Below are 26349 nucleotides of genomic sequence, written 5' to 3' on the forward strand. Positions count from 1 at the left end.
GGATTGGCAACCTGCCTTGTGCCTGATGCTCTCTAGGATAAGCTCCAGGTTCCCAGCGACCCTGAAGGATAAGTGGTATAGAAGATGGATGGATGGATGTTCAATACTACATGCACTTAAGCATGAAATTCATGTTTTGATATATTTATTTTTTTTGCAAATGACGAAATTCTATTTCAGTTCAATTCAAATCTGATGTTATGTCACAAACTCAATATAACGACATTCGATTTTCGCATTTCATTTGAAATTTCTAATAGCCTAACTCTACAAACACGAGGAATCTCTTCCGCTCAGCAGGGGGTGCTATACGCCATGTTGTAATCATGTTAGACTCCATTATTTCCACAGAAGAAGAGCAATGACGTCTTTCTAACCAAATATTTCTCGTCGGTTTTATTATTTTTTTTATATCAATAGTCTTTGCTTTATTGATTGGAATATTGGAGGTGTTTAAGGTAATGGTATCATTTAGCAAACCTTACACATCAGATAACATTTTTTTAATAGCTCTGGCATGTAGTTTTCAGTTTGAACATTTTAGCTAACTAGCAAGATTGCTAACTGCAGGCTGCTAAATTTCAAACCATGTCCACGAGTCAGTTATTTCTCCGACTTATTTTTGTTTAATTTCGTAATTATAAAAGAATACATATTAGCAGCAGTCAATTATATTTCTATTTAAAGTTTTCTAGGTTTATATGGCTTAGCTAGATAGAGTTAAGTTAAGCCAAGCTAGCAGTGAGCACACACATTATTGACGGTGCATTGGTACTGCTAACGTCTTTACTTGTTCTTCCTTCGTTGGTCTTAATACAGCCTGTTAAAGTACCCATTAGGTAATCATAAATAAATAAAAATACGATATAATAAAAGAGAAACGTTGTAAATTGGCAGTGAGATCGCGTCTGTCGGAAATACCGTGTAGTCTCGCGATATTTAGCGTCACTGGCTAACAACAACAGGTTTCTCCTTTCAGTCTTCTCTTCAGGAAGTGAAATACATGTTCTATTGGGTTAAGGTCTGGTGATTGACTTGGCCAGTCTACAACCTTCCACTTGTTTCCCCACTGATAAACTCCTTTGTTGAGTTGGCAGTGTGTTTTGGATCATTATCTTGCTGCATGATAAAGTTCGTCCTGATTAATTTGGATGCATTTCACTATAAATTTTCAGACAGGATGTTTCTGTAGACTTCTGAATTCATTCTGCTGCTACCATCATGAGTTACATCTTCAATAAAGATTAGTGAGCCTGTTCCAGAAGCAGCCACGCAAGTCCAAGCCATGATGCTACCTCTGCCATGCCTCACAGATTTGGATCATGAGCAGATCCTTTCTTTCTCCACACTTTGGCCTTTCCATCACTTTGGTAGAGGTTAATCTTGCTCCCAGAACTTTTGTAGCACATCTCTGTACTTCTTTGTGAATCCCAATCTGGCTTTCTGATTCTTATTGCTGATGAGTGGTATGGTCTCTATATTTCTGCTCTCAAAGCCTTCTTCAAACGGTAGAGTGTGATACCGTCACATCTGCCCTATGGAGGTTGTTGGTGATGTCACTGACTGTTGTTTTGGGTTTTTCTTCACAGCTGGCGCAGTGTTTGTCATCAACTGCTGTTGTTTTTCTTGGCCAACGTGTTCCATATCTGGTTGTTAGTACATGACTGGTTTCTTTCTTTTTCAGGACATTTCAAATTGTTGTATTGGCTATGCCCAAAGCTTGTGCAATGGCTCTGATAGATTTTCCCTCTTTTCTCAGTTAAAAAATGGCTTGCTTTTCTCCCACAAACAGCTCTCTGGTCTTCATATTGTTTTATCCTTCTTAACAACAAATGTGTAGTCTTCACAGACATAACTCAAGGTAGAAATTCAGATTCATTATTATTTTTTTTATTTTTTTAAATCAATCTCACAGGGCACACCTGGGTGACAAGAAACGCCAATCAGTCATGTGTTCCAATATTTTTGATCACTTGAAAAAATGGTTCAACGGAAGGTGCCATTTTATAAGTTGTTTAACGCATTTAGATGTAAATATGAGGAAATGAATCTTTCGATCTCGAACCCAAATATCTTCGGTGTATAGCAAAATAATTGAAATATGCTTGTGGTGAGGATAGAGTAAGCTGCTCACATAAAGAACATGATACAAACACGCAGTCACAGACTCCTCGGTGGTGCGGCCATCCCGGAAGTAAACACGAGTGTTTATATGAACGCAGTGTTGTTCGGTAGTTGACCATGACTCTCTTCTAGGAGTCCCTCATGATGGCACTAAAATCAGGCGAGGAGCGCCTCAAGGAGATGGAGGCCGAGATGGCGCTGTGAGTACCGTTCTGGTTATGTACCTTTCTTCCATCATCTCACTATCTTATGATTTATTTAGTAGTATGCGTGTTATTCAGGCTGGTGTTGATGGCCTAATATATAAACCTGCGTGCATGGCGTTTATATGTCCCGAATATTTGCACTCAATCTTCATGCACTAAAGCAGGTTTTGTGTGCAGGTTCGAGCAGGAGGTTTTGGGAGGACCTGTCGCTGTGACTGCAGGAGGCCCACCTGTAGTGGAGGCTGTTCCAGTGGCTCTGGCTGTGCCGGCTGTACAAGCTATGCCAGTGGTCCGGCCCATCATAGGCACGAACACCTACCAACAGGTAAATATGTAAACCAGCCACAAATTGTCTCGAAGCCAGTTGTTAGTGATGGTCACTCAAATTCTTTCCACCTGATTGAACATAATTAATTTACACTACCAGTCAAAAGTTTAGACATGCCCATTCTTTATTTATTATTTTTATTTTTTCCACATTTTAGAATAATAATAAAAGTCATCAAAACCCTGGAGTAACACAAATGGAACTGTAGGAATTATGTTGTGATAAAAAATCCAAAATAAATCAAAATAATTTAGTATTTTAGCATCTTCAAAGTAAACACCCTTTTTACCTAGAGTTTCCAGAAATGGCATTTTCTCAACCGATTTCTAGAGGAATTTCCCTGAGATGCTTTTTAAGCAGTATTAAAGGAGTTCACACCGACGCTGGACCCTTATTGGCAGCTTCGCTCTAAGTCATCCATTTTAAAAAATAAATAAATACATTTTGTAAATAAAATGTTAGTTTTCTAATGAAAGAAATGAAGGTCTGCACAATTATATTTTTTGTCTACAACACTGATTTCAAACATTTAATCATTCACCTTCAGATCAAAAGATTTTTAAGATCATGAGAAACATTTCATTTGAGTGTCTCCAAACTTTTGACTGTTAGTGTACTTCTACAAAAGTAAGTGAAACTGTATAAACCACCAGGTTGTTTTTAGATATGCATTGCAATGCAGCAGCTTCACTGAAACTGCGTTTATCACAGATGTAACTTAGATTGTTCTATATAGTTACTTGTATAAGTCGGATATACAAGGCATATAAAGGCATAACTATAGGCATTTATTAAGCTTTGTCTGTCATGTCATTCAGCAAATACTGCTGATAAAGCATTTCTTGATGTAGTTTTCTAAGCCGTCCATAGTCTGCGATGCTTTTGGGTGGAAGTTGCTCTTAAAAGCTAATCTGATCCTAAATAACAGTTAGGCTTATGTCTAAAAGTAAAAGGAAACCGTGGAATGACCGTGGGAACTGATTTATATTTTTAATTTGCTATTTCTTATTAAGTCATCAGGCCATTTAAAAGTTCAGAAGGCACAGGTCGCTCCATTAGACAGCTAAAATAATGTTTAATTTCTTATTGAATGCAGATCCACTCAGCTTTGGTTTAATTATTCAGACGTTCTGCTTTGGAATCCGAAATATCTGCATGAGCATCAGTGAACATCGGCAGCTCGTATTACTTAGTGTTAGCTGTTTGGGAAATAATCTTTCCCTTCCTTCTACAGGTCCAACAGAGCTTGGAGGCAAGAGCTGCTACGTTAGTCGGACCTCCACCTCCTGCGTTCGTTGGTCCAGGTAGGGCATGCATCAATGGTTATATTGCTTCAAGTGACGTTGCAGCATAAGCACAGAATTAACATTGTTTGCGACCGATCCTTTTTTTTTCTTAGCCATCCCTGCAGTGCGACCTCCGCCAATGATGCGACCTGCGTTTGTTCCACACATCCTGCAAAGACCAGGTAACTGGCCAACAACGTATATCACTTTAAATTTGTTTGGAACAATTTTACTGATGTTGTCTAGCTAGATCTTAGTGGCAGTTTGGATGTGTGTCATTCTCGTAATCTGTCTCATTCTGTTTCTGTAATGCATGTCTCAGGGGGACAGAGAGTGCCAATGATGCGTGGCCCTCCACCACAAGGTATGATGGCACCTCCGCTGCCCCGCCCTCCTCCCCCACCACCAATGATGATGGCACCCCCAATGGCCGGACCCCCTCAGCATCCTATGGCTCCCATCGGACCACCTATGGGGCCGATGAACCAAGTTACACCTGTAAGGGCTTTCATGTCCACTGCACAAATAACGCCACCAACCGAAAAGAATAAAAAAACCCACATCAACCGAAACGTGGTACTCGTATTGGTTAGTTCCCAATAGTATCATGAAACAGTGAAGAAATGCAGGATGTCGTTGCAAACCAAAACGATGCAGTACCTTTTACTGTTACTGTGACTCCAAAATTGGTATAAAATTAACTTTTTATCCTGCAAAAAAAAAAAAAAAAAAAAACACTTTAATGGCTTTAGCAGCTAACAGTGATTTTAGTGTTACTTTGGAATCACAAGGTGTGTCATAAATATTAAGAAAGTTTCTAAAACATTGGCGAAAGATGATGTTAATAGCTATTCTTGTGTAAACAAAAACAATACATGTTTAGTTTGTTGTAAATGTAACGATTTATGAGGAAAAAAAAGATAGGGTTTTATTGATTTGCCAACTTTTCCACTTCAACCAAGCTTCAAACGTTTTTATTCATATATATTTCTGGTGTTTTTATTCAGGTTTTGGAATACAACGCTTAACACATTTCAATAATATTAGTTTTACTAGTGACTAATGGCTGGAGAAATGAATGCAAAATCGAAAAGTTCATCATTATTATTATTTTTTCTCTCTCCTTTGGCAGGTTGAAACAATGAACCCAGTGGTAGCGGCCCCACCTCGGTCAGTGACGCATGCGCCGCCCAAAGTTACCCCCAGCGTTATACAGGCAGCTCCCACCGTTTATACATCACCGCCCGCCCCCAAGAGACCAGACATGAGAGCCCAGAGACAAGCACGCATAGTAAAAACCTTTCACACATACACAACATAACACTTTAGAAGATTCATCCTTCCATGTCTCTTTAGAGAAACTTTAGAGAATGGAAGATGTTAGCCGTTTGTAAATAGTGAGACACACGTAAGGGACTGAAGGTAAGGAATAAAACATGACATTGTTCCTTTTGTACGACAACAATTTTACAATGATTAATATATTTTTCATTTATTAAAGAACGACGTTGTACTTTTTGAACCGTTCGTAGTCAGGTTTGACTTTATTATTTAACACATTTATTAATGTGTCAAGTCTCTTTGAACTAATGTTAGCTTTACTAATATTAGCTTAACTTAGAATTAATATAAGCTATAAGCCTTACGGCCGGATCTACCGTCTAAGCTGCTGTTATGGAAAATTCTCACCTTCTGATGAATCAGATTTGAGAATTCAGGAGTGCTGTGGTATAAAATATTTTAATTAAAAGGGAAGAAAAGAAAAAAGAAGCCTCTCACAGCTGTGGCTGTGCAGTTATAAGCATTTTACCATATCTCATTAAACATGATGTCGATCAAAACTGTTAAAATAGTCGAGCTATATCGGTTTTGTTAATCCTTACTCTGTTTGTAATGAATGCCAGGACGAGCTGGCAGCATTAGTAGCCGAACAGCAGGCAGCTGTGATGGCAGCCGGGCTCCTGGAGGCCAAGAAGGACAGCGTCACGGACGACAGCGTCATCGGGCCGAGCATGCCTGAGCCCGAGCCTGTACACATAGAGGTACTGAACTTTACTCCCAGTGATCATAAAATTCATAAGCGTCCATTATTCTTAAAAGCATTAGATGAGATTTGCTACTTGCTTTGCAGGTATGTGCTGTAGGGCTGGGTGATATAATATCGATATCGTGCTAAACGATGACGCAATACACTTTTACTAGATATCGTTGGTATGGTGATGTATTTATTTATTTATTTTTAAATTAATAATTACAAATTAAATGGTACTGAATGGATGCCGTAGATTCGACATAAAAAATTTGTTTTACTTAATCCTCTTTGATTTTGTAAGCATTAAAGTATCTTCAAACTCAGTTTATTGGATTTTTTTTGTTTGTTTATTTTACTGCTGTTTTGTGGATAGTTTGTTAGCAAAGTTATATATCGTAATGCGCATCATGTATCTGTCCTCGAGTATCGTGATATGATATTTTTGTCATATCGCCCAGTCCTAATGTGCTGTGTAATAACTTGACAACGTCCTAGCCATTACTAATGTTAATACACTGTCATACAAATCATACATTTATTAGCTAGCACACAGGGATTGTAAAAGTTCCGGCGTGCTGCCTGAGTTGCTTAGATACTAACTAGGTCAAAACACACTAATGTAATTAATGTCTTAATGTAACGATGTATGGCGAGCTAGTTTGCTAGTTACGTGGATTAATACAGAATAAGGTAAACTAGCGACCATGAGTATTATCTTATCTTTGGCAAAACACTTCGGCTATGAGATTTGGTTTTCACATCGAATTTTCACGACAAACTTAAAAGATACTAATCGAGTCCTGCTGGAGTGTTTACCGTCTCGTTTTACCTTTTAACCGTGAGGTAACTGTGTGTTTTTATTATATACTGAGCTTTTATTCAGCAAAAGATCATACGTCGTGTATGTATGTCATCTCTGTGTGCTACTTAATTTGTCCACCCTGTAATGGTTCGAACAGTTTGGATAATTCTCTTCATGTCCATATCTTGATAAAAAAAGACATAAAACAATGTGTTGGAGCAGCCATTTGCTGATTGAATGTGTGCGCCATGTTTAATTCTCTGCTTGTGTAGCCACCTGAGAGCATCGCGGAGGATAAGAAGAAAGGAAAACAGGAGAAGGTGAGGAAATGCATCCGTACAGCCGCAGGCACCACTTGGGAAGACTCCAGCCTAGCAGAGTGGGAGACAGGTATAAGCATTATCACTGGTTAGAGTGCCACATGAACATGTATGCAGCAGTACATTTACGTTTTAAATCCAGTAGCTGTTTTTATTACATGTTGAATGTATCACAGCTGAAACTGGGACTTTTCATATGTGAAACAAACATGTTCCCATTTCTGCAAAACAACTCTCGACTTCCCAGAATGAGACCTCGAGAGTAATACACACACACACACACACACACACACACACACACACACGTTTCTTCCGGACTCTTCTTTATTCAGATGACTTTAGGATATTCTGTGGAGATCTGGGGAATGAGGTGAACGACGACATCCTGACAAGAGCATTCAGCCGCTATCCATCCTTTCTGAAGGCTAAAGTGGTACGAGACAAACGCACCGGGAAGACCAAGGGCTACGGATTTGTCAGCTTCAAGGACCCCAATGACTACGTACGTGCCATGAGGGAGATGAACGGTGAGTGGAGATACAGCTCTTTGGAACCATATTCACGATACAGATTAAGTCCTGACCCTAGAAAAAAAGTCACGTTTGTCACTGTAATTTAATCCAAGACTAGGTTTTGATATTTATAAAGGACAGTACTGCTCTTCCTGGAACTACAATTTCGAATATCTGTCTTTTGCTACATCAACGCTTTTTGTATGCTTACAGGGAAATATGTAGGCAGCAGACCCATCAAATTGCGAAAGAGCACATGGAAAGACAGGAACCTGGAGATCGTACGCAAAAAGCAGAAGGAGAAAAAGAAGCTCGGGCTTAGATAAGCTCTGAGAGACTGAGTCAAAACTGTAATGCAAGTGTGAGAGTGTGTTTTACCTCCATCTCCTGCTACACACCGACAGCCTCAAGATGGAGAAGACTGGAATTTATTGATGCTCAAATACACAACTGTGGTAGCAGGAGATAGGAGTGGATCAGTAACGCTTGTTACGTAAAGTGTGATACCTCCTCTATTTGTGATGATCTGAGTCTTTTACAGTGGCATTCAACAGCGACTTTCAAACATATGTAGTACAATTGTGTTTTATCTTGATTTTTTTTTTTTTTTTGCTCGCCCAGTTACCAGAAATAACTATCATGTTCTCTTATTTTGATGTTAGAAAGAGCTGGTAAACAATAACTTGTTATAACAATAACAAGTTTTACTTTGTAAAACTTGTCAATAAACCTCATGTTTTATATTGCGTACCATTTTGCACTTTTGTTTCATCGATGTTGTCTGAATTAACTCCTTAGATAAAGGAGTTCTTGAGTTTTGCAATATAATATGCTATTTACGAACCCTGAGTAAATCTGAGGTCATGTGAGGTCATTTTATCACAGCTGTTCATCCTTAGGAACTGCCTGGTCAGGGCTGCAGTGGTTGAAGAGAATTGAGCTACTATGTAGTTTAGCTTTTGTAAAATAGAACCAATTAAAATGATTGGAAATATCAAGAGTGATGTAGCTGATGTTTGGGGAACTATCCGAGCCAGAATTCATAGATCATTCTGAAAGTGCTGCCATTTCTACTTCTGGGTGTTTGTTCCTAGTGTTTCCAGGGGCATAGTGGTAGTGTTCATCCATCCATCCATCCCTTTTCCATACTGCTTATCCTACACAGGGTCACAGGAGAGCCTGGAGCCTATCCCAGGGAACTCGGGGCACACCCTGGAGAGGGCAAAAACGCACCAAAACTCACACACTGCGGACAGTTTGGAAATGCCAGCCAGCCTACAACTCGGATATTTGGACTTGGGAAGTGTATTACCTAGAGGAAACCCCCGAAGCACAGGGAGAAAATGCAAGCTCTGTGTGCACAGGTTTAAATATGAATACGATTAGAAATTTGGAGCGCTCGGGATCGAATGCGGGACTGTGGCGCTGTGAAACGCTCATGTCGTGCCACCCATGCCTCCATCCTGGTGACTTTGAGACTGGAAAATGTGGTTGTTAGAGGACAGATACAGTAAAATGTTTGATTTGTTGCAACAACAACAAAAAAAAAGCATATACGAGAATTTTTTTTTTTTTTTAAAGCACTGAATTTTTTATAACGTATTTTGTCATTAGGACTGATGACAATTCCTAACATTTCCACTAGGAGGCGCACCGACATTGGATTTTATTCACAAGTCTACATCTTAACAGCGAATACTCCTTACTATTTTTTTTTTTCTTTTTTTTTACAGGAAACGCTAACCGAAAATAAGTTGTTTGCAGATGGTTCCTCAGAAAACAAAATGTTTCGTTCCCTGTCAGACATGCACTGACTACGAAGATCATGTGTTTTGAAAAAGCCTCATTTCCTAATTTCGGAGTGAGAGTCCACTTTTGCTTCAGTATGAAGCGAGCGGTTTTGACTCTAGTTACCGAGCAAAACGAAAACACACCATAGAGTCCAGGATGCACAGAAGGGGGACTGGTAGGATTTCTCACCGCTCCTTTATATTATATCTATACTCTGTATTTCAGCTTGTATTTCTATGTTCATTCTTTTGTCTTTCCTATTTGTGCAATCTTGAACTTTTCTAATGATCTTTTCAAAGTATTTATTTGATTCACATCTAAAAATGTATGCTCATGTCATTCTACTTGCTTTAAGACGCACAAAGGGAAGAGTCAATATTTTGGAACAGCAATACAAGGGTTTTTTTATTTTACATTTTTATTTATTTTTTTTATTTTTTTTTGCATGTGACAAAAACTCATGCAACCTTATTATCTCTAATTTATGTCTGTGCCAAAAAAAAAACGAAAAACAAACCATGCTAGAACATGTCTGTGTGCTGCAGTTCTAGAAAATGGAGAAGTGACGATTTGAAGTAACATTTATTATTATTATTATTATTATTATTATTATTATTATTATTATTATTATTATTGTTATTATTATTTTAATATGCACAATGCAAGTGTTCGAGAAAGCTCAAGACCTCATGAGGGATAGTAATTATGAAAAAATATTACGTTAATTTATATGGCAATATAAGGATTATGCACTAATATAAGGAGCTGATGATTAATAATTTAAAAAAAAAAAAGGATAACACGTGGAAATGAGATCATTAACTCATGGCCAATACTTAATAAGGTGAGAGATCATTAAGACGTGGCTAGAACTTAGTAACGCATGGGAATGAAATAATTACGTTGTGGTCATGACAGTACCACGTTAGAACAAGATATTAAAGTCATGGTTACCGTTTAGTAACAGGCGAAAACAGGTGAAAAAAGATGATAAAGTCATGACCGTGATTTAGTAACACATGGGAACGAGGTAATTAATTAAGCCATGGCCATGACTTAGTAACATATGGGAACGAGATAACAAAGTTCAGGGTATAACTTAGTACCACGTGGGAACGAGATAATTAAGTCACGGTCACTATTTAGTAAAATGCGAAAACAAGATAATGAAGTCATGGCTGTGACTTAGTAACACATGGGAACGAGATAATTAATTAAGCCATGGCTATGACTTAGTAACATATGGGAACGAGATAAAGTAATGGCTGTGACTTAGTAACACGTGAAAATGAGATAAAGTCATGGCCATGACTTAGTAACATATAGAAACAAGATAATTAAAGTCATGGGGATGACTTAGTAACACATAGAAACGAAATAATTAAGTCATTCCCACTTCTTATTAAGTCTTGACCATAACTTAATTATCTCATTATGGCCATGACTTATCTCGTACCCATGTGTTACTAAGGATGTCATGGATTAGCCTTATAAGATGTGCCCATGACTAATGATCTCATCCCCATGTGTTCCAAAGTCGTGGTCATGACTTCATTATCTCATTCCACGCATTTGGACCCCGTCCCCAAGCGTTAATAAGCTGTCCATGCATTGTCTTTTTAAAGAAGGGATGTCACCAGCAAGGCTCCGTACTAATATAAATTATTATTATTATTATTATTTTAAATAAAACCATTTTTTTTTATTTTCGTTTGTGTTTGTTTACTTTAACAAAAATACTAGCAAAAAGAGACAAGTCGGACAGGTCTAAGTGTGAAGTATCCAAAATGCCGACCACCAGTGAGAGAACATCCTCATTCTTCCTCCGCCCCGCGCTGAGAAGCGCGCGCCTGGATTCCTTTTGTCCGACTGGGTACATCAAGGGACGAACCATTCTGGAAAACATGACGGGGGGAGCAGTGGGATTGTTTATCGAAATATAGCCACAGCTAAACCGCACTGAGTTCTGTTCAGAGTAAAGACGTTGAAAATGTTATATCCACGATGGTGGTTGTTTATTTTGTGTCATTTGCGCTATCGTGTTATATAATAAAAAACGGTGTAATGTGCGCCCCCCGAACCCCGCCGGAGCGTCCTCGGCAGTGTCTAACAGACCAGACCCCCAGCTTTCCTCTGATTGGTTCGTGTGTTTAGACGCGAAGGATGAGAACGCTCAGAGCGGCGGCTCACATGGCTAGAAGATGTCTGGTGTAACCATGCAGTCACCGCGGGAAAAATGGCGAATTCGCTACTGACTTCTTCGAATGAAGCGTGTTTCACAGCAGCGTGGCATTGTTTAAGGAAGTACTAGAGCTCCTGGACGACACCATGCCGTTTATACACTGAACAGGCGTTTCGTTTCGGCTTGCCTCCTCTGCCCGTTCCTCCTCCTCCTCCTCCTTCTCCTCATCCCTCCTCCCTCTGCGTTTCCAGATAGCGGGCGCTTCGTCTCGGTACGAGTTATTGCACTCGTTTGGAAAGATCAAAATGTAAGGCAAAACTTCGATTAATGTCGTCAGGGAAAGAAGAGGCTTCGCGATCGTACCGAGGACCGTTATCTACAGACAAACGCGTTGATTTGCAAACGGAGGTCCTCAGTTCGCAGCTCTCTGATCTGGATCCCGGAATGGTGGTAAGTGTGTGTGTGTGTTTTCTTATTCGCCTCTAATTTTAACGGATCATATGGGAGTGATTCAGGGACCTCAGTTGGGACGTATGAGTCAGTGTTGTTAAGGAGATCACTCAACTTGATGTCTGTGCAAATGAGTTAGTTCACTAATCTAACTGGGTTAGCTGCTGTCTGAGGCTTTGTGTCCACAAAGACAACCCTGGTTTGTTGTCTGTGTTGCCAGTTAACCATCGAGACTGTGTTACTGTAGCACACTGGGTTTTGTCCTCATCTGATGCTGAACACAAAGCCTAGGTGATGGTCTCAGAGCCCCTCCCTTTATTATTTACTGAGAGTGTGTTCATGTGTGTGTGTGTGTGTGTGTGTGTGTGTGTGTGTGTGTGTGTTGGTGGTGATGAAGCACATGCTTCCATTGTTTTGATTCCTCCACATCTTCTAAAATGGTCTCGTGCTCTAATCATGACACCTCTGGAGATCCTGCATAAAGTCAGCATAGCGTGATCTCGACGATATAACCGCCGCAGAATCTGACAGCTTCACGCCTGGTCGGTTTTTGTCATCTTTTCCGTTCAGATACACGCTTCAGGTAGGCTGACGTTCTGGGAACGCATCCACTATAGACAGGATGTTTGCCCTTGTGGATGGTTTGCTCAGAGCCAGTGGATCAGCCAGTTCCACTGGATATGAACTGGCCTGGAAATGCTCGCCAAGGCAAATGGAGCTTACGAAGAAGTATTTAACGAGCAGTTTGCGCTGTCCTTGTCGAAAGGCCCCTGGGATAGGTGCCAGGCTCCCACATGACCCTGTGTAGGATAAGCGGTACCGAAAACAGATGGATGAATGTATTTTTCAGACGCCTTCTTGTGATTACCGTATGTTGCTTGGTTACCGTCGGTTCCACTGACGGTTGACCTCGGATCAAAAACAAACGGCAGCTCTGCATCTAGGATATCGTCCTCGTTAAAGTCGACCGGCGTAGGTGAAGGGGGTGGTGAGAAGTCCTCCACAGCTCAAAAAAAGGCTCTCGTTAAACTCCTTCGAATATCTACATATATATCTAGTTCAGCAAGCTATTGTCAAGTTTCTTTAGAGTCGGCAGCGCTATTGGATGTTGTGTAAATCAGTTAAGAACTTTACCATGTGCCGATTCTTGCTTTCTGCTTGAAAAGGAAATACATCAACAGATTACCTCAAATCACATCCTTTTAAAATTAGGCTAGAATATACAACGTGAGCTTCCTCTCTTTGGATAGATTCCTCATAGATAATAGATCATCTGCTATCTTTCAGGCCTCCTACGGATGAGTTCTGCACCACCATGGTGTCAGCGGTAGGCAATGGAGGTGTTTAATTACCTGCACAGCATCATTGTTCTGTTAAACCAGCAGCACGGGTTTGTAAGGAGTCTCAGGTGGTGTCTGCCACCAAGACACAAAGCTATTTTGAGTGCTTTGGCTCCATTTTATAAAAACTGGCCATCATCATGGATGGGAGACCTCCTGAGGAAAACTAAGGTTGTTGCTGGAAGTGGTATTAGGGAGGCCAGCAGGGGGCGCTCACCCTGTGGTCTGTGTGGGGCCTAATGCCCCAGTATAGTGATGAGGACACTACTGTAAAAACAGCATTGTCTTTCGGATGAGACGTTAAACCGAGGTCCCGACTCTCTGTGGTCATTACAAATCCCAGGATACTTCTCGTAAAGAGTACAGGTATACTGCGGTGTCCTGGCGAAATTCCCCCATTGGTCCTTCTTTATCATGGCCCCCTAATAATTCTCATCTCTGAATTGGCTACATCACGCTCCCCTCTTTACGAATAACTGGTGTGTGCTGGGCGTTCTGGCACACTATGGCTGCCGTCACATCATCCAGGTGGATGCTACACACTAGGCTTTGCTGAACTTAGTGTTTAGGCCAATGTGTGTTGGTCATGCTTTGTTGAGTTCCTTAGTGTGTCTTACATAGTTCATTTAAAAAATGTAGACCTGCTTTATCCACGTATCAAAGCACGGCCATGGTTTTCTCATTCAGAAGCTTTTTCTCACGCTGATGTTCCTAAAATATTTTCAGAAAGGCAGCCATGTTAGTCTTTAACTCGACCTGTGTTAACCAATGCACACTTTGGGTTGTGTGTTTATAGCCGCCTGTTGATAATTAGTCTAATTGGGGACCAGTCACATCTGTGGTCTGGGTTGCAAAGTATGACTGTTCCTCTTTAATCTAGTGAGCTCTTTGCATTTGTACGTGTATTTGGCTTTGGCTCAGGACTGTAAAGTTCTGTCTATATGTGAGAAGCCCAGTACCCACTCTCTTGTACACACAGCCACAAATGTAAGACCTCAGAAATGAGCCTATGTGCCTATGTGAGTCAGAAATATCTGTTGTGTAACATTTTGACTTTTAATCATCCATTGCCACTCGGGCTGTTGCAATTACATAAATAAGCCCTGAATGCTAAATGAAGTGAGACAATGCGAGTGAGCATAGACACATGGGGCAATAGTATACTTCCCAGCCCTCATCTCCATTTTTTTTCTCTCCCGCTTCCTGTTTAAATGCACAGTTGTGTGCCCAAAGTCGTTTTCTCCTGATTGCTTTTTGCCCATTTGCACCAAGACAAGACTAATCTGTCTTACTCCACACTATATAGCAGTTGTTTGCTACGTCTTAGATTGTGAAAGTGCAGGGTGTTGAAAATAACCTTAAATATCAGTTTTAAAGTTGTTCTAAAGATATTAAACAAAATTAGCTAATGCCAAGGAAATGGATGCCTGTGTATTTAGTATCAAACATGAATAATGTGGACCACGCCAACTAAGTAATCAAAGACTATTGGTTAGCTGGAATTTTTAGTCTTCTGACCTTTAGCCACACCCACCTCACAAACCATGGCACTTCAACAAACATAGCATAACAATCTGAACCGAGCGCTTATCATTCTAACTAATATCCATTATACTACACCATTATTGACTTCTCCTCTCTGATTGGTCTGAATGTGTTGCTTTAATTTTCTATAACAGCAGCCCATAAAATAGTTCAAGCTGTGCTTAAAATAATGCATTAGAGTTTCTACATTTATGATATGGTGAAACTTTTCAACAAGAAAGTAAACATTTATTTACCGTTTAAGGTAGGAGTCTCCAGTGTCCGTGCTTTGTAACTATCAGAGCTAAAGCTGTTCATGTAAGTTTTCCTCCACACGAAAGTCTAAGGGTGGAAGATGGTTCCTTTGATTTCTCTTTTTGTCTTATTTACATCACGATCGAGATAAGAGAAGCTGATTAGGGGACAGCAAGTTGTGCGACATTAAATGACTATAAACAGATCAAATGCATGATGTTATTTAATGAGTTGTAATCATTAGCCAACATTTACTGTGGTAAAAGCAGAATGAAACACTTTGGGACTCGCTGTTCTAGGAAAGCAATCAACTTCGGGGTGATGGTCATAATTGCCATTTATTTCCCCAGATATGAGTATGCCATATTATAACTTCTTTCTGGCAGAGCAGATTGACTTCTAGCTAACCAGTGCTCATTTAGAAAATGGATTTCATTAGCTAGCTACCGAGCCGTTGATTCCAACTGTCACCAGTGACATTACTATTCTTTGGGGCAAGAAAATAAATGAACAGATAAAGAAACCTATACTATAATTGAAACTATAATGGTACATTTATAAAAAGATACAAGATTAACTTGGCCGATTAGCTTAGTACTCGTTAGTTTGGCCACAAATCTAGCATCCACAAACAAGACCATTGCTAATTATGTCTTTTAAGTTCTAGCTGTGATCGTGCAGATGTGCTTGGATAATATTTATCCCAATTTTTGTGTTTTGGTTCCTGTTGGTTAGCTAAGTATCTAAAGTATTGGTAGCTGACATGTGGTAACAAAGTGTATTTAATACAACACTACAGAGAAAGTATATTATAACACAATTATGTGGTTAAGCATACAGTTTGTGACCAATCTGGAGCTTCAGATTTTCCTGAAAGAGAAAACAATGCATTTTTGTGAATGCTGGTGAATCAGAGTGTCTGTTTGGAAAAACCATGTAGTTGTAACATGTATTTTTAGATTTGAAGATCTAATTTTGTTTGTGGACCTTTTTACTGTGCATCTTTTGGTCATTTGGGGGGAAAAAGGTCTTTCATTAAATTGAATTTGCTGATACCTGCAGGTACACTGGTTTAATACTTTTGGCACAAGGTTTGTGCAAGGTATAGCTGTTATTTGTTGAGTTTCCCAAAAGCACCATGTCTCAGTGGTCCCCTGAGATGGTAGACTAGCACTTTCAGAGGCCAGGATACTGTTAGGAACCTCACTCCCAGTTCTGCTTAAAATAAGGTGCCTTGTTTATCGCCTCGAGAATGGAGGGAACAGCATTCAGTTGCTATCAGTAGCCTTTCTTTCTCAGTCCTGGGTATGTTGGTTGGTTTATTGAGCAGGGAAAATGCAAAGCTGAGCAATGTCATGTGGCACATTCTTCATCCATGACTGGACATTTAATCATGTCATCATGTGTTTTGGTTTAAAATGTATAACCAAGAAATTTACTCTGACAATGATGTGTTGACTTGTAAGAGGAATCAGGTAGGGTGTAATTAGCTTCAGCAGCCCATTGAGGTTGTGTTGTGACAGAAGCCCCAGCCGTGTCTTTGACCTCTTTCCCAGCCTGAGAGCTCACGCTGCTCCCTCGGGTCAGAGTCAGGGCTTATTTAGTCAACGAGCCACCCTCATGCCTCATCAATCTTCATCTCTCCAACCTCACACTCTCTCTCTCTCTCTCTCTCTCCCCCCCCCCCCTCTCTCTCTCTTTCACAGGAAGGCAAATCTGTCTGTTAATAGTTTGTCAAGGTGATTTGTTTAATTGTAAAAGTCCAATGAGAAACAAGAAGGCAGGTGTCATATTTTCTGAAAAACCAAGATGGAAAACTGCTAATTAAGTAGCAATCTGACTGGGAACACCCTTATTTTCAAAATGTCATCTTGTTTATATCCATCCATCCATCCATCAATCTTCTACCGCTTACTCCTTCAGGGTCGCGGGGGAACCTGGAGCCAATCCCAGGGAGCATCAGGCACAAGGCGGGGTACACCCTGGACAGGGTGCCAGTCCATCGAAGGGCACGATCACATACACACTCACACACCCATTCATACACTACGGACAATTCAGATACGCCAATCATCTTGTTTATATGCTAAAAGTAAATTAGCTAGCTAATGTTACGCGTTCACGGAACCACTGTGTACCTTTTGGCCATAATCACCAGTTGTTGTTTTTTTGCTGAGAAGATAGTGTGGAGAAAGTCTGGTTTGTCTTCTGCTATTTTCAATGGAAAGAGTCTCCGTGTAGACGGAGATAAAACAGGATTTTTGCTATCTGAAGCCTTTTTTCTTTCATTGTTAACTCTGGAAATTAGACTTTATTCCAGAGTCAACATCTAATCCTACGGATGTCTTGATTTGGCTGGTTTCTTCTTTCTGCTTGGAAGATGAAGAGGAAGTTTCCTCCTTGTCCTTTTATTTTAATGAGTTTTTGTGGGTCAGCAAGGTTTGCGTCAGGGCAGCTCTTTCCTTCTGATTAATAATGCATATCCTAGAGGGTAAAATCACATAAAGCAAGCAGCAAGCTTATAAAAACAGTATTCAGCGCTTTTGAAGAGGACTGAATTAGTGTGTATGTAGTTATAACTCTGTGTTGCTACGACAACACTGTCCAGAAACCCAAAACCTGATTCTTCTGTGCTAGATTTACCAATGAGTTTATTTCAGATCTTACAAATCCTTAAGAGTTCTTCAGGTAAAATTCCTACAAATGAATTAAAAAGTTCCTGATGACTTTTTTTTAATGTTCTCCAAAAAAATTATGCAGACTGGACAAGGCTACACTTTAATATTAGGCACATTTTTGGGTTGCACACTTCTATTGCATCATACACTTCTATTCTCACCTACATGGTGGTGTCTAAAGTGTGAGACACTCATATAGAAACAGCTGCTTTGAACTTGTGCCCACATCACGCGGTGCCAGCACAAGCACTCTCGGAGTGGCATCATTCCTGGAGCCCCCCCCTTTTCACAGCAACCACATCATCCAGCTACTCGGCCAAAAGACACTCTTGATTTCTCATCTTTATTTCCCTTCCCTTTCTTAGTCACGGGAAGTCAGGCTTTCTCACATACGCACCTTGTCTAACCCTTCTATTGCTTAGTGAACGTCTTTCACTCTAATTCTTTGGTTTTCTGTATTTTCCCTCCACCCTCCTCTTTCCCTCCCTTTTTCTTCTCTGCTCTCATGTAGCCCCAGCTGGGATGTAGTGTTTAGTATGCTGCCCATGACTCTGTCTTTCCTGCCCCTCTACAGAAAGCCGGACAGGGTGTTTAGCAATAGGGGGAATGTGGGGGTGGGACGTGGCACTGTGGGAGCACAGTTTCCAAGAGACCCTCATCCGGAATGCTCACGTGAAGTTTCACCCTATAAAAGTCTAACCCCAGTGGCTCTGGTTGGTGCCCCATTTTAAGCTTTGCGACTCACAGCTACTGATCCTCATGGCCTTAAGCAATGGCTAGTGAGGGTTTTGTGTTAGCAGCAGGGAATTACATCACATGGGTCGGAGTGTAGTAATGGCCATGAGATGTTTGGGGACATATCCATAATATCAGTGGTAGATCCTTGAATGAGGGCCTTCAGGAAAGTGGGGGATGGGTGGGTTCCTAAAGAAGAGGCTTGGGGAAATATCAAGCAGTGGGAGGGGAGGTTCCCAGGGCTTTCAGAAGCCATGGGTGAATGGGAAGGCCAAGGTCTGCTTTGTTCCATGGAAGGTCGAAGGCCTTTGGAAAAAATGTGGGATGAAACGGAACATTTACAGGACTTTGTGAAAGACACTAACGTCTGAACCAGTGTCAGCCGAACAGGAATCAATGGAAAAATCTGTATCTCCTACATGTAGATTTGTCCAATGATGTTCAGGGTTTTTAAAAAAAAAATTCCATACCACTTTCTTTTTCAAGAGTATATTCACTGATTTAAGGACTCTTGGGAAAGGACATTATTCTGTTATAAACAAGACAAGCTACTTCTCACATTTACATTTGAAAATTACTGTAAGGGAGCTGGATACAATCCAAGTGATTGAGACTCAAGGATCTAGGGCACAACAGTGGCTCTCTGGCAGCATTGGGAGGTCTCAGGAGTTCGGGTTTGAGTTCTTCAGCAGTTCAGATTTGCATTCTGATCATCAACTCGGAGCCCTAACCATCAAGCTAGCATTGCTCTGCTAGTGCCACCACCACTGACTAGCCTCTTCTCACCTCTTCTGGAGTCCTTTGGCTAAGATTATACAGTACTTGGCATCTCACGAGCTCGTCAACATTTTGCCCCACTCGCATACTCCCACAGTGCTCCCATGATTCACAGTTCACTCTTCCTGCACTGTCATTCATTTCATTCGCTTCATTGTGGCCTGAACTATGATTGAGTGGTGGAGGGCTAGGGGACAGCAGAGGCGCATGAAAAGACTCAACTCTAACTTTGAACCAGTTCTTCCACCCTGGAGGAGAGGAAACAGTGGGGGAAGAACCCAAGTCGGAGAAAGAGACTGGGGTGGGGTGGGGGGGTGTTGCTTCTTGCCGACTTCTCTTACAAAACAGAGGGAATAATTAAGGGTGAAATCATAAATTTATTAGCTAGCCCACCGGGAAAGTGAAAGCTTCAGTGTTCTTGTCCAGGCCCATGTTTTGGTTGCCCATTGACTAGTCTAATGAATGGAGCTAACCTAATGTAATAAAGTGTCATGTTAGCTAGTTAAGTGCATTGATACAGACTAAGAGTAACAAATTCGTATATAATAGCCCTCTTCTAATAAAGTTTATAAAATGGATAGTTTCAGTACTAAAATCTGATTGGCTGAGCCATGTTTGAAGCCGTTGTACAATCCTTGATATATCTGTGACCGCATCCAAATAAGTTAGGCTAATTCTGGATTTTAAACAAGGTTTAAACCATTTAAACAGTTGTACTAATGCCTAGTGGACACTGCTTGGTTTTCAGAATCTCAGGAATCCTGTGGTGCTCACAATACACGACTTTCAACATCTCAACTGTACTGTTTTGTCAGTGTTTCGACATTTCTCCGTCTTCCTGATTGTGAAAAGATGGCCTGTCAACCGTGCACGGTAACGAATTCTCCTAAAAAATGTTCTGCCGTTTGCCTTATTTTGACCTGGACTATGCGTGTAGTGCAGCAGGTGGTGGGATTCGGAATGAGTAGTGCGTACTGTAGTTATAGCTTTGTTGCACCAGTGTGAAGCACATTAAGGTAAACTTTACTAGCACATTATCTATTGCCTTAAGTCAATTTAACATCCATCCATCCATCCATCCATCCAACCAACCATACCGGGTCATGGGGAGCCTGGAGCCTATCCCAAGGGACTCGGGACACAATGGCCTGTGTGCCAACTCATCGCAGGGCACAATCCTACACACACTTTCACACACTACAGACAATTTAGAGATGCCAATCAGCCTTTGGACTGGGGGAGGAAACCGGAGTACCCGGATGGAATCCCTGAAGCACAGGGAGAACACGCAAGCTCCGAACACACAGGGTGGTGGCGGGAATTGAACCCCCAACCCTGAAGGTGTGAGGCAAACATGCTAACCGCTAAGCCACTCCCCCTCCCAGTTAATTAAGATGCTAAATGAAAATATGTTTTGCCAAAGTCAAAAAGGGTAATGTTTTTTCTTTGTCTTTTTATGGTTGTTAAACCTGCTAGGAAGGAAAACGAATAGTTGGGACACAAAATCTGCTCATCCCTGGTGTCCAGGCTTCTGATTTGTCCACTCTTGAGAGTGTTAATTCTTTTACTTCTGACTCTTGTGAACACCTTAATACCTGTGTTTAACTAGTGTGTAAATGTGAAATGACATGTTTTCAAGAGTAATTTGACAGAAGCAGTCTAATTCTGCAAAGATCACAGTTTTCTGTGTAAGTTTGGGCAAAAAGGACGTTAATCTGTTAAGATATGAAAGACGGCCCAACATGACAGTTAACAATAACCTGTGTCTCTTCTGCTTGGGTGCCTTGTCTGTTGTTCTTTTGTCCTTTTTTTCGGGGTGAGACCAGGACGCCAACTGAGAGGGGGGTGTAAATCATAATGGCACACTCCAGTTTAATTAGAGACTATGGTATTGATGGGGATTTGTTAAATGCTTGTCGTGTCATTGTCTATATCCTAAATCTGTGTTATTGACCGAACTCTAACCCGTGACAGTCATCGACATTTTTGTTCAAAATGTCGATGACTGTAAAACTGTTTAGTAAAAGATCAACACTTTAAGAGAGTTTGTATCTTGACAGAGTAGAATGTAAGTTATATGTTTGTGAAGTTGCACACTGTGTGTAGATATGCTCAGTGCTGGTGAACTGTCAGTGCTGGTTAGAGAGATGTGAAAGGTCAAGGGTATTGTGGTGGCAGACAACAAATGTGCATGTATGAAACAGTATTGTGTGCATGACACATACTGAGATGTGTGTATAAATATACCACATATGACATATTGGTGAAGTTTTTTTCTTCTCTCTCTCTCTCTCTCTCTCTCTCTCTCTCTCTCTCTGCAAAGCACTGCAAGCTCATTTTAAGGTTTTATTCCTGTTTTGATCTGTGAAATGGTTATTGCAAGAAGTGTTTGCTCAGTTGTGTGCATGCAGCTTCTTGTGGCTAAAGCCTGTGTGGTTTCTATAGAGATGCAGCCCACATGATGGTAGATGCCCTGACAGCAGGCCTCTTCTATATTAAGACACTTCTGTCTGTGTCACCACAGTCATGCGGTAATCAAACAACCACTGACTAACTGTTAGAAATTACCAACTCCATGTGCAGGAGTGGACAAATTGTTATTCCGGGCACCTGAGACGAGCAGATTACAGATCAGTTTTTCATTCACAGGGCAAGCAGGTGGTGGTACGGTGTGTTTTCTTTTCACTCGTCTAACAACCTGAGAATAAAAACACTTCCTGTTAATCTTTGCATAATGAATGTTTTTATTTGATACATTTGTTAAAATGTAGCACACTCTAATTGGTTCATTATATTCCTTGTTGGTTCATACACACCTTGATGCTGTGGCACGTGCTACTCGTTTCTCAGCCCCACCAGGACGTGGTCTAGCTCTCGTTCGGAACTATTTTCACAAATCTTTCCAAAATCAGGAACATGAAGCGATGTGAAAACAGTGAGAAATCTAGGATAAATCAGTTTAGGTCTTTACATGTGACAGGAGAACCATATCTCACAGCCTACCCCTCATGTTGTTGCTTTGCTTGTCCATATGCAGTTTGTGAGGTTTCTTCCGCTAGCCCAAGAGTTTGGAGTCTATGGCTCAGCTAACTTGATTCACATAGAGTTCCATGTTACTATTTTAATACAACCCCAGTGTAAAATGTAAATAAAAACAGAATGCAATGATTTGTAAATCTCACAAACCCATATATTCTTCACAATAGACCTAGAAAGGCACCATCAATGCTGAAAGGTATACATCTTTTAGAGCAACATATGATTCCATCCCATCTTTACTTCTGAGAGACTCTGCCTCTCTAAGATCCTCTTTTTATACCCAAGCATGTTACTGATCTGTTGCCTATTAACCTAATTAGTTGCAAAATCTTCCTCCAGCTTTTTCTTTTTATTAACACTTACTTTTACAGCCTTTTGTTGGCCCGTCCCAACTTTTTTGAGACGTGTTGCGGCCATCAAATTAAAAATTACTTTGTGTTTTTTTGTTTGTTTGTTTGTTTGTTTGATTTTTTTATCTTAAAATGGTACATTTCATCATTTTAAACATTTGATATGTTTCATTGTTCTATTGGGAATATCATACAGGTTTATGAGATTTACAAATTATTGCATTCTGTTTTTATTTACATTTTACACAGCGTCCCAACTTTTTTGGAATTAAGTAAGACACTTTAGTTCTGCAAGCACTTAGACCCTTTTTTTGGTTTGTTTGTTTTTTTGTTTTGTTTTTTTGCTTCCCTCACGAGTCAAGTTAATTCAAGCAAAAGCGCAATGCCCTAACGTAAATAAAGTAATTTGTAATGTTTATCTTATTAGTATTCTGGAAATCGGTGTTTTTAGTTAAAAAAAAAAAAAAAAAGAAAAGTTAAACAAGTTGAATTGCTTTTCAGTGCGTATTTTACTTCCATCTTTGATGGCAACTTCTTAAGTGTTAACCGAATACCGGCACAGGCCTAGTATAGTGTATTAAGACACACTTTTTTGCACAACAAAAAAAAAGTCCCAAAAACGAATGACTTGCATTTGTTATTTAAGGCTGAGATAGTGGGATGAACATTTGCGCCTCTGATGTGGAAATCATATTTATGCAGTCGAACCCTCTGCTGCTTTCCAAAAGACCAGAAGCCTTTTCTGCAAAAATATGCTCTTCATCCAGTCATATTGCCAAGGAGGCAGCATACTCCCCATACCAGAGAATTCCTCCTGGACCTCACCCCTCCTCCCCTAGCTGTCTGATTCCAACCTTGATTACAAGTGTCTGCTTGCTGTCTCTACCACTTTTATTCAAAGAGGCTAAGACGCTAAGCTATCAGAATAATCGTCCTTAATTGAACTGTACTTATTTATTAAGGGTAATCATTGTTTTATGCTGAAAATAATTCCAGACACCATTATGGTAGAGGCATTGGCAGCTTAGGTGTTTACATTCTGCATTAGACCCTTAATCAAGTCGGCCTAGCTGTCAATATGTATGCTTCGATCAGCTCTTTGGTTGGATTGTAACATGCCTCACTCAAGCAAAAATTAAGATATTACAGTAAGCAATTTTTTTTTTTTTTTCTGAGAAGGTAGAGCTGAGCAATGCAGCAGTATAATACTGATTTATATATTCGAGGTAGCTGGTTTAATGTTAAAATTTTTCACTGAATCTTTAAAATCATACATTGCATTTTTATTGCTTAGATTTTATTTGTTGCAATTAAATAAACGTAGTGAACTCAGGTTTTCATACTGTTGCTCGCGGTTTGCTTGCAGTTCTCCATATTGTTGTATATTATTTATCGTAGAAATTGTGATCACTGTGATGCGACAGTTGTCATTTTGCCCCCACATATAATTACAAGTATTTAATTAGTTACAGTTACACGTATTTCTGTACTTGTCTAAAAACATTTGTATTAGTTATGATCATGCAATCTGTCGCTTTAGAAAAGGGTAAAGCTGCTGAACAAAGCATAAATAGTGGAAGTTTTGCTTCAACTGACAACTCGGCCATACAAAAAAACGAGGTACTATTCATTATATTAAAATTTTTAGATATACAAACGATTAGACGTCCTAGCGTGTTTTTGTTTTGTTCATCACCAAGCTGCCACTCTTTGGCCCTTGATTAAGACCGTCTCTGCTCCAGGAACACCGTATCATGGCTGATCAATGTTCTGACCCCAGTGTCCTAACAAGCTGGGATATGTGAAGAAAGGAATTTGACTGTACTGTAATGTGTATATGTGACAAAATAGAGTGCTTCTTCAAATGTTTTTTGTGAGACCGTGATAGTGTAATTATATATTGGCTTAAGGCATCTGACAAATAAAATGCTTATTTATTGAATTAATCAATTAATTTAGTTGTTTTGTTTTACAAAAAGATTTCCTCAAAACATTTCTAATCAGGTATCATTAAGGAAGTGAAACACAACCCTGTACGATGTGGTGTTTACGCTGATGTTTTGCATATTTCAGCAACATACCGCTCAGTACAAAGACCAGTTTTTAGATTTGTGAAACTATGCTTCAACTGTACTAAAGTTCATATCTGTGTCTTGTACTCATGGAGAGTAAAGCTTCTTTTTTCATTTTGTTGTACTGGAGTTTCAAGTTTTACAATGGAGCAAAATTCTAAAGTAATGAAAGTTTATGACCACCAGTTGCCATAATCCAAACTTAATCATCTGCTTCACAAAACACTTGGACCAGACTGACCCATGGATATTTATTGAAGTTGAAGAACCACCAAAATGGCAATATTGCAACACTCCCTTGACCATAAAACATTTTTATGTAGCCTGCTTCATTTATAATGTCATGAGACAACGCCTCTGATCAGGTCAAACTTCGGAAAAACTTGTTTTGTTAGATTGAACTGAGGGGAAACTTTTACAATTTTTATCACAAGCAAGTCATGTCTGACTTTTTAAGCTGAATTATGTTGTGATTTTTTTTTTATACATTTTTTTAAATTACTTTTATTATTACAGCATTTTGGTTTATTTATATCTGATCAATACCTGTATTCGCCATGAAATGGCCATTGAGGCTGGTATGACAGTAAACACAAATACAAACAAGCAAGCACAAAACTCTGGTGTCACAACGTTTGTTTGCTTGGTAATAGGATTTGTGTGTAAAAGACGGTTTACGTTTATCTTCCACGTACGTTTATTAGGAACGCCTTATTATTACACACCTGCACATTCATGCAATTGTGTAATCAGTTGATCAAGTGACAGCAGCACAATGCATAAAAATCCTTCAGCTACAGGTTCGAGAGCTTCAGTTAACGTTCACGTAAAACACCAGAAACTGAACAGATAAAAACATCACCCAGTCTTTTTTCCAATCTTCAGCTGTCTTGATTTGGTGCGCCTGTGCCTGCTGTAGTCTCGGATTTCTGTTCTTAGCTGACCGGAGTGGAACTTAATGTGGTCTTCTGCTCTTGTAGGCCATCTACCTCAAGGTTCAACATGTTGTGTGTTCTGAGATGCTTTTTTGCTCATCACGGTTGCAAAGAGTGGTTATTTGAGTTAGTCTTCTTGTCTGCTGGAACCAGTCTGGCCTTTCTCCTATGACCTCTCATCAACAAGCGTTTTAGTGAGCAGAAACACCACCTCACTGTATGTCTTGTGGGGTTTAAAAAAATATTTTCGCACTATTCTGTGTCAAATTGTAGAGACTGTTGTATGTGAAAATCCCAAGAGGTTATCAGTTTCTGCAATAATCAAACCAGCCTGTTTGGCACCAACAACCATGCCATGGTCAAAGTTCTTTTGTTCACTTTCTTTCTTTCTTTCTTTCTTTCTTTCTTTTTTCTTTTCATTTTCCAAATTCTGATGTTTGATGCGATCATGAACTAAGCTCTTGAACTGTATTTGGATTTTATGCACTGTATTGCATGTATACAAGTAGTAAAACTGTATAATTGAAACTTTTTTTTTTTTTTAATCCTGTAAATCAGTTCGAAGGTTCAGAATGGCTGCCATTATGGCTTTTGGTATCATAATGTACTTA

The 26349-nt window shown here is 39.9% G+C and overlaps 2 protein-coding genes across 10 annotated transcripts in view; both read left to right on the top strand.

The window, feature by feature from the left end:
• Window positions 1–311: 311 nt before the first annotated feature.
• Window positions 312–8360, top strand: rbm42 (RNA binding motif protein 42). The gene is made up of 11 exons (XM_017453792.2): window positions 312–458; window positions 2257–2324; window positions 2508–2655; window positions 3893–3962; window positions 4058–4126; window positions 4267–4442; window positions 5077–5235; window positions 5849–5986; window positions 7051–7168; window positions 7431–7625; window positions 7824–8360. The coding sequence occupies exons 2-11, from the start codon at window positions 2266–2268 to the stop codon at window positions 7934–7936; spliced, it is 1245 nt and encodes a 414-aa protein (XP_017309281.1). The 5' UTR covers window positions 312–458; window positions 2257–2265; the 3' UTR covers window positions 7937–8360.
• Window positions 8361–9323: 963 nt separating this feature from the next.
• arhgap33 (Rho GTPase activating protein 33) overlaps window positions 9324–26349 on the top strand; it is a 58827-nt gene continuing 41801 nt past the window's right edge. For 4 of the 9 annotated variants that reach the window (XM_053674938.1, XM_053674939.1, XM_053674942.1 and 1 more), the window contains exon 1: window positions 9324–9576. In XM_053674938.1, the coding sequence (XP_053530913.1) occupies window positions 9558–9576 (19 nt within the window). In that variant the 5' untranslated portion in view covers window positions 9324–9557. Of the gene's footprint in view, window positions 9577–11509; window positions 12034–26349 lie in introns of those variants that run through there. The other 5 variants (XM_053674943.1, XM_053674945.1, XM_053674944.1 and 2 more) reach the window with 3 other exon arrangements.

The sequence above is a fragment of the Ictalurus punctatus genome, chromosome 23, assembly GCF_001660625.3.
Source record: "Ictalurus punctatus breed USDA103 chromosome 23, Coco_2.0, whole genome shotgun sequence".
Taxonomy (NCBI): domain Eukaryota; kingdom Metazoa; phylum Chordata; class Actinopteri; order Siluriformes; family Ictaluridae; genus Ictalurus; species Ictalurus punctatus.

Coding starts and splice junctions, on each gene's coding strand:
- rbm42 (XM_017453792.2), top strand. CDS start 2,266: ATGATGGCACTAAAATCAGGCGAGGAGCGCCTCAAGGAGATGGAGGCC. Junction 4,127..4,266: donor ACACATCCTGCAAAGACCAG/GTAACTGGCCAA, acceptor TGCATGTCTCAG/GGGGACAGAGAGTGCCAATG. Junction 5,987..7,050: donor CCGAGCCTGTACACATAGAG/GTACTGAACTTT, acceptor CTGCTTGTGTAG/CCACCTGAGAGCATCGCGGA.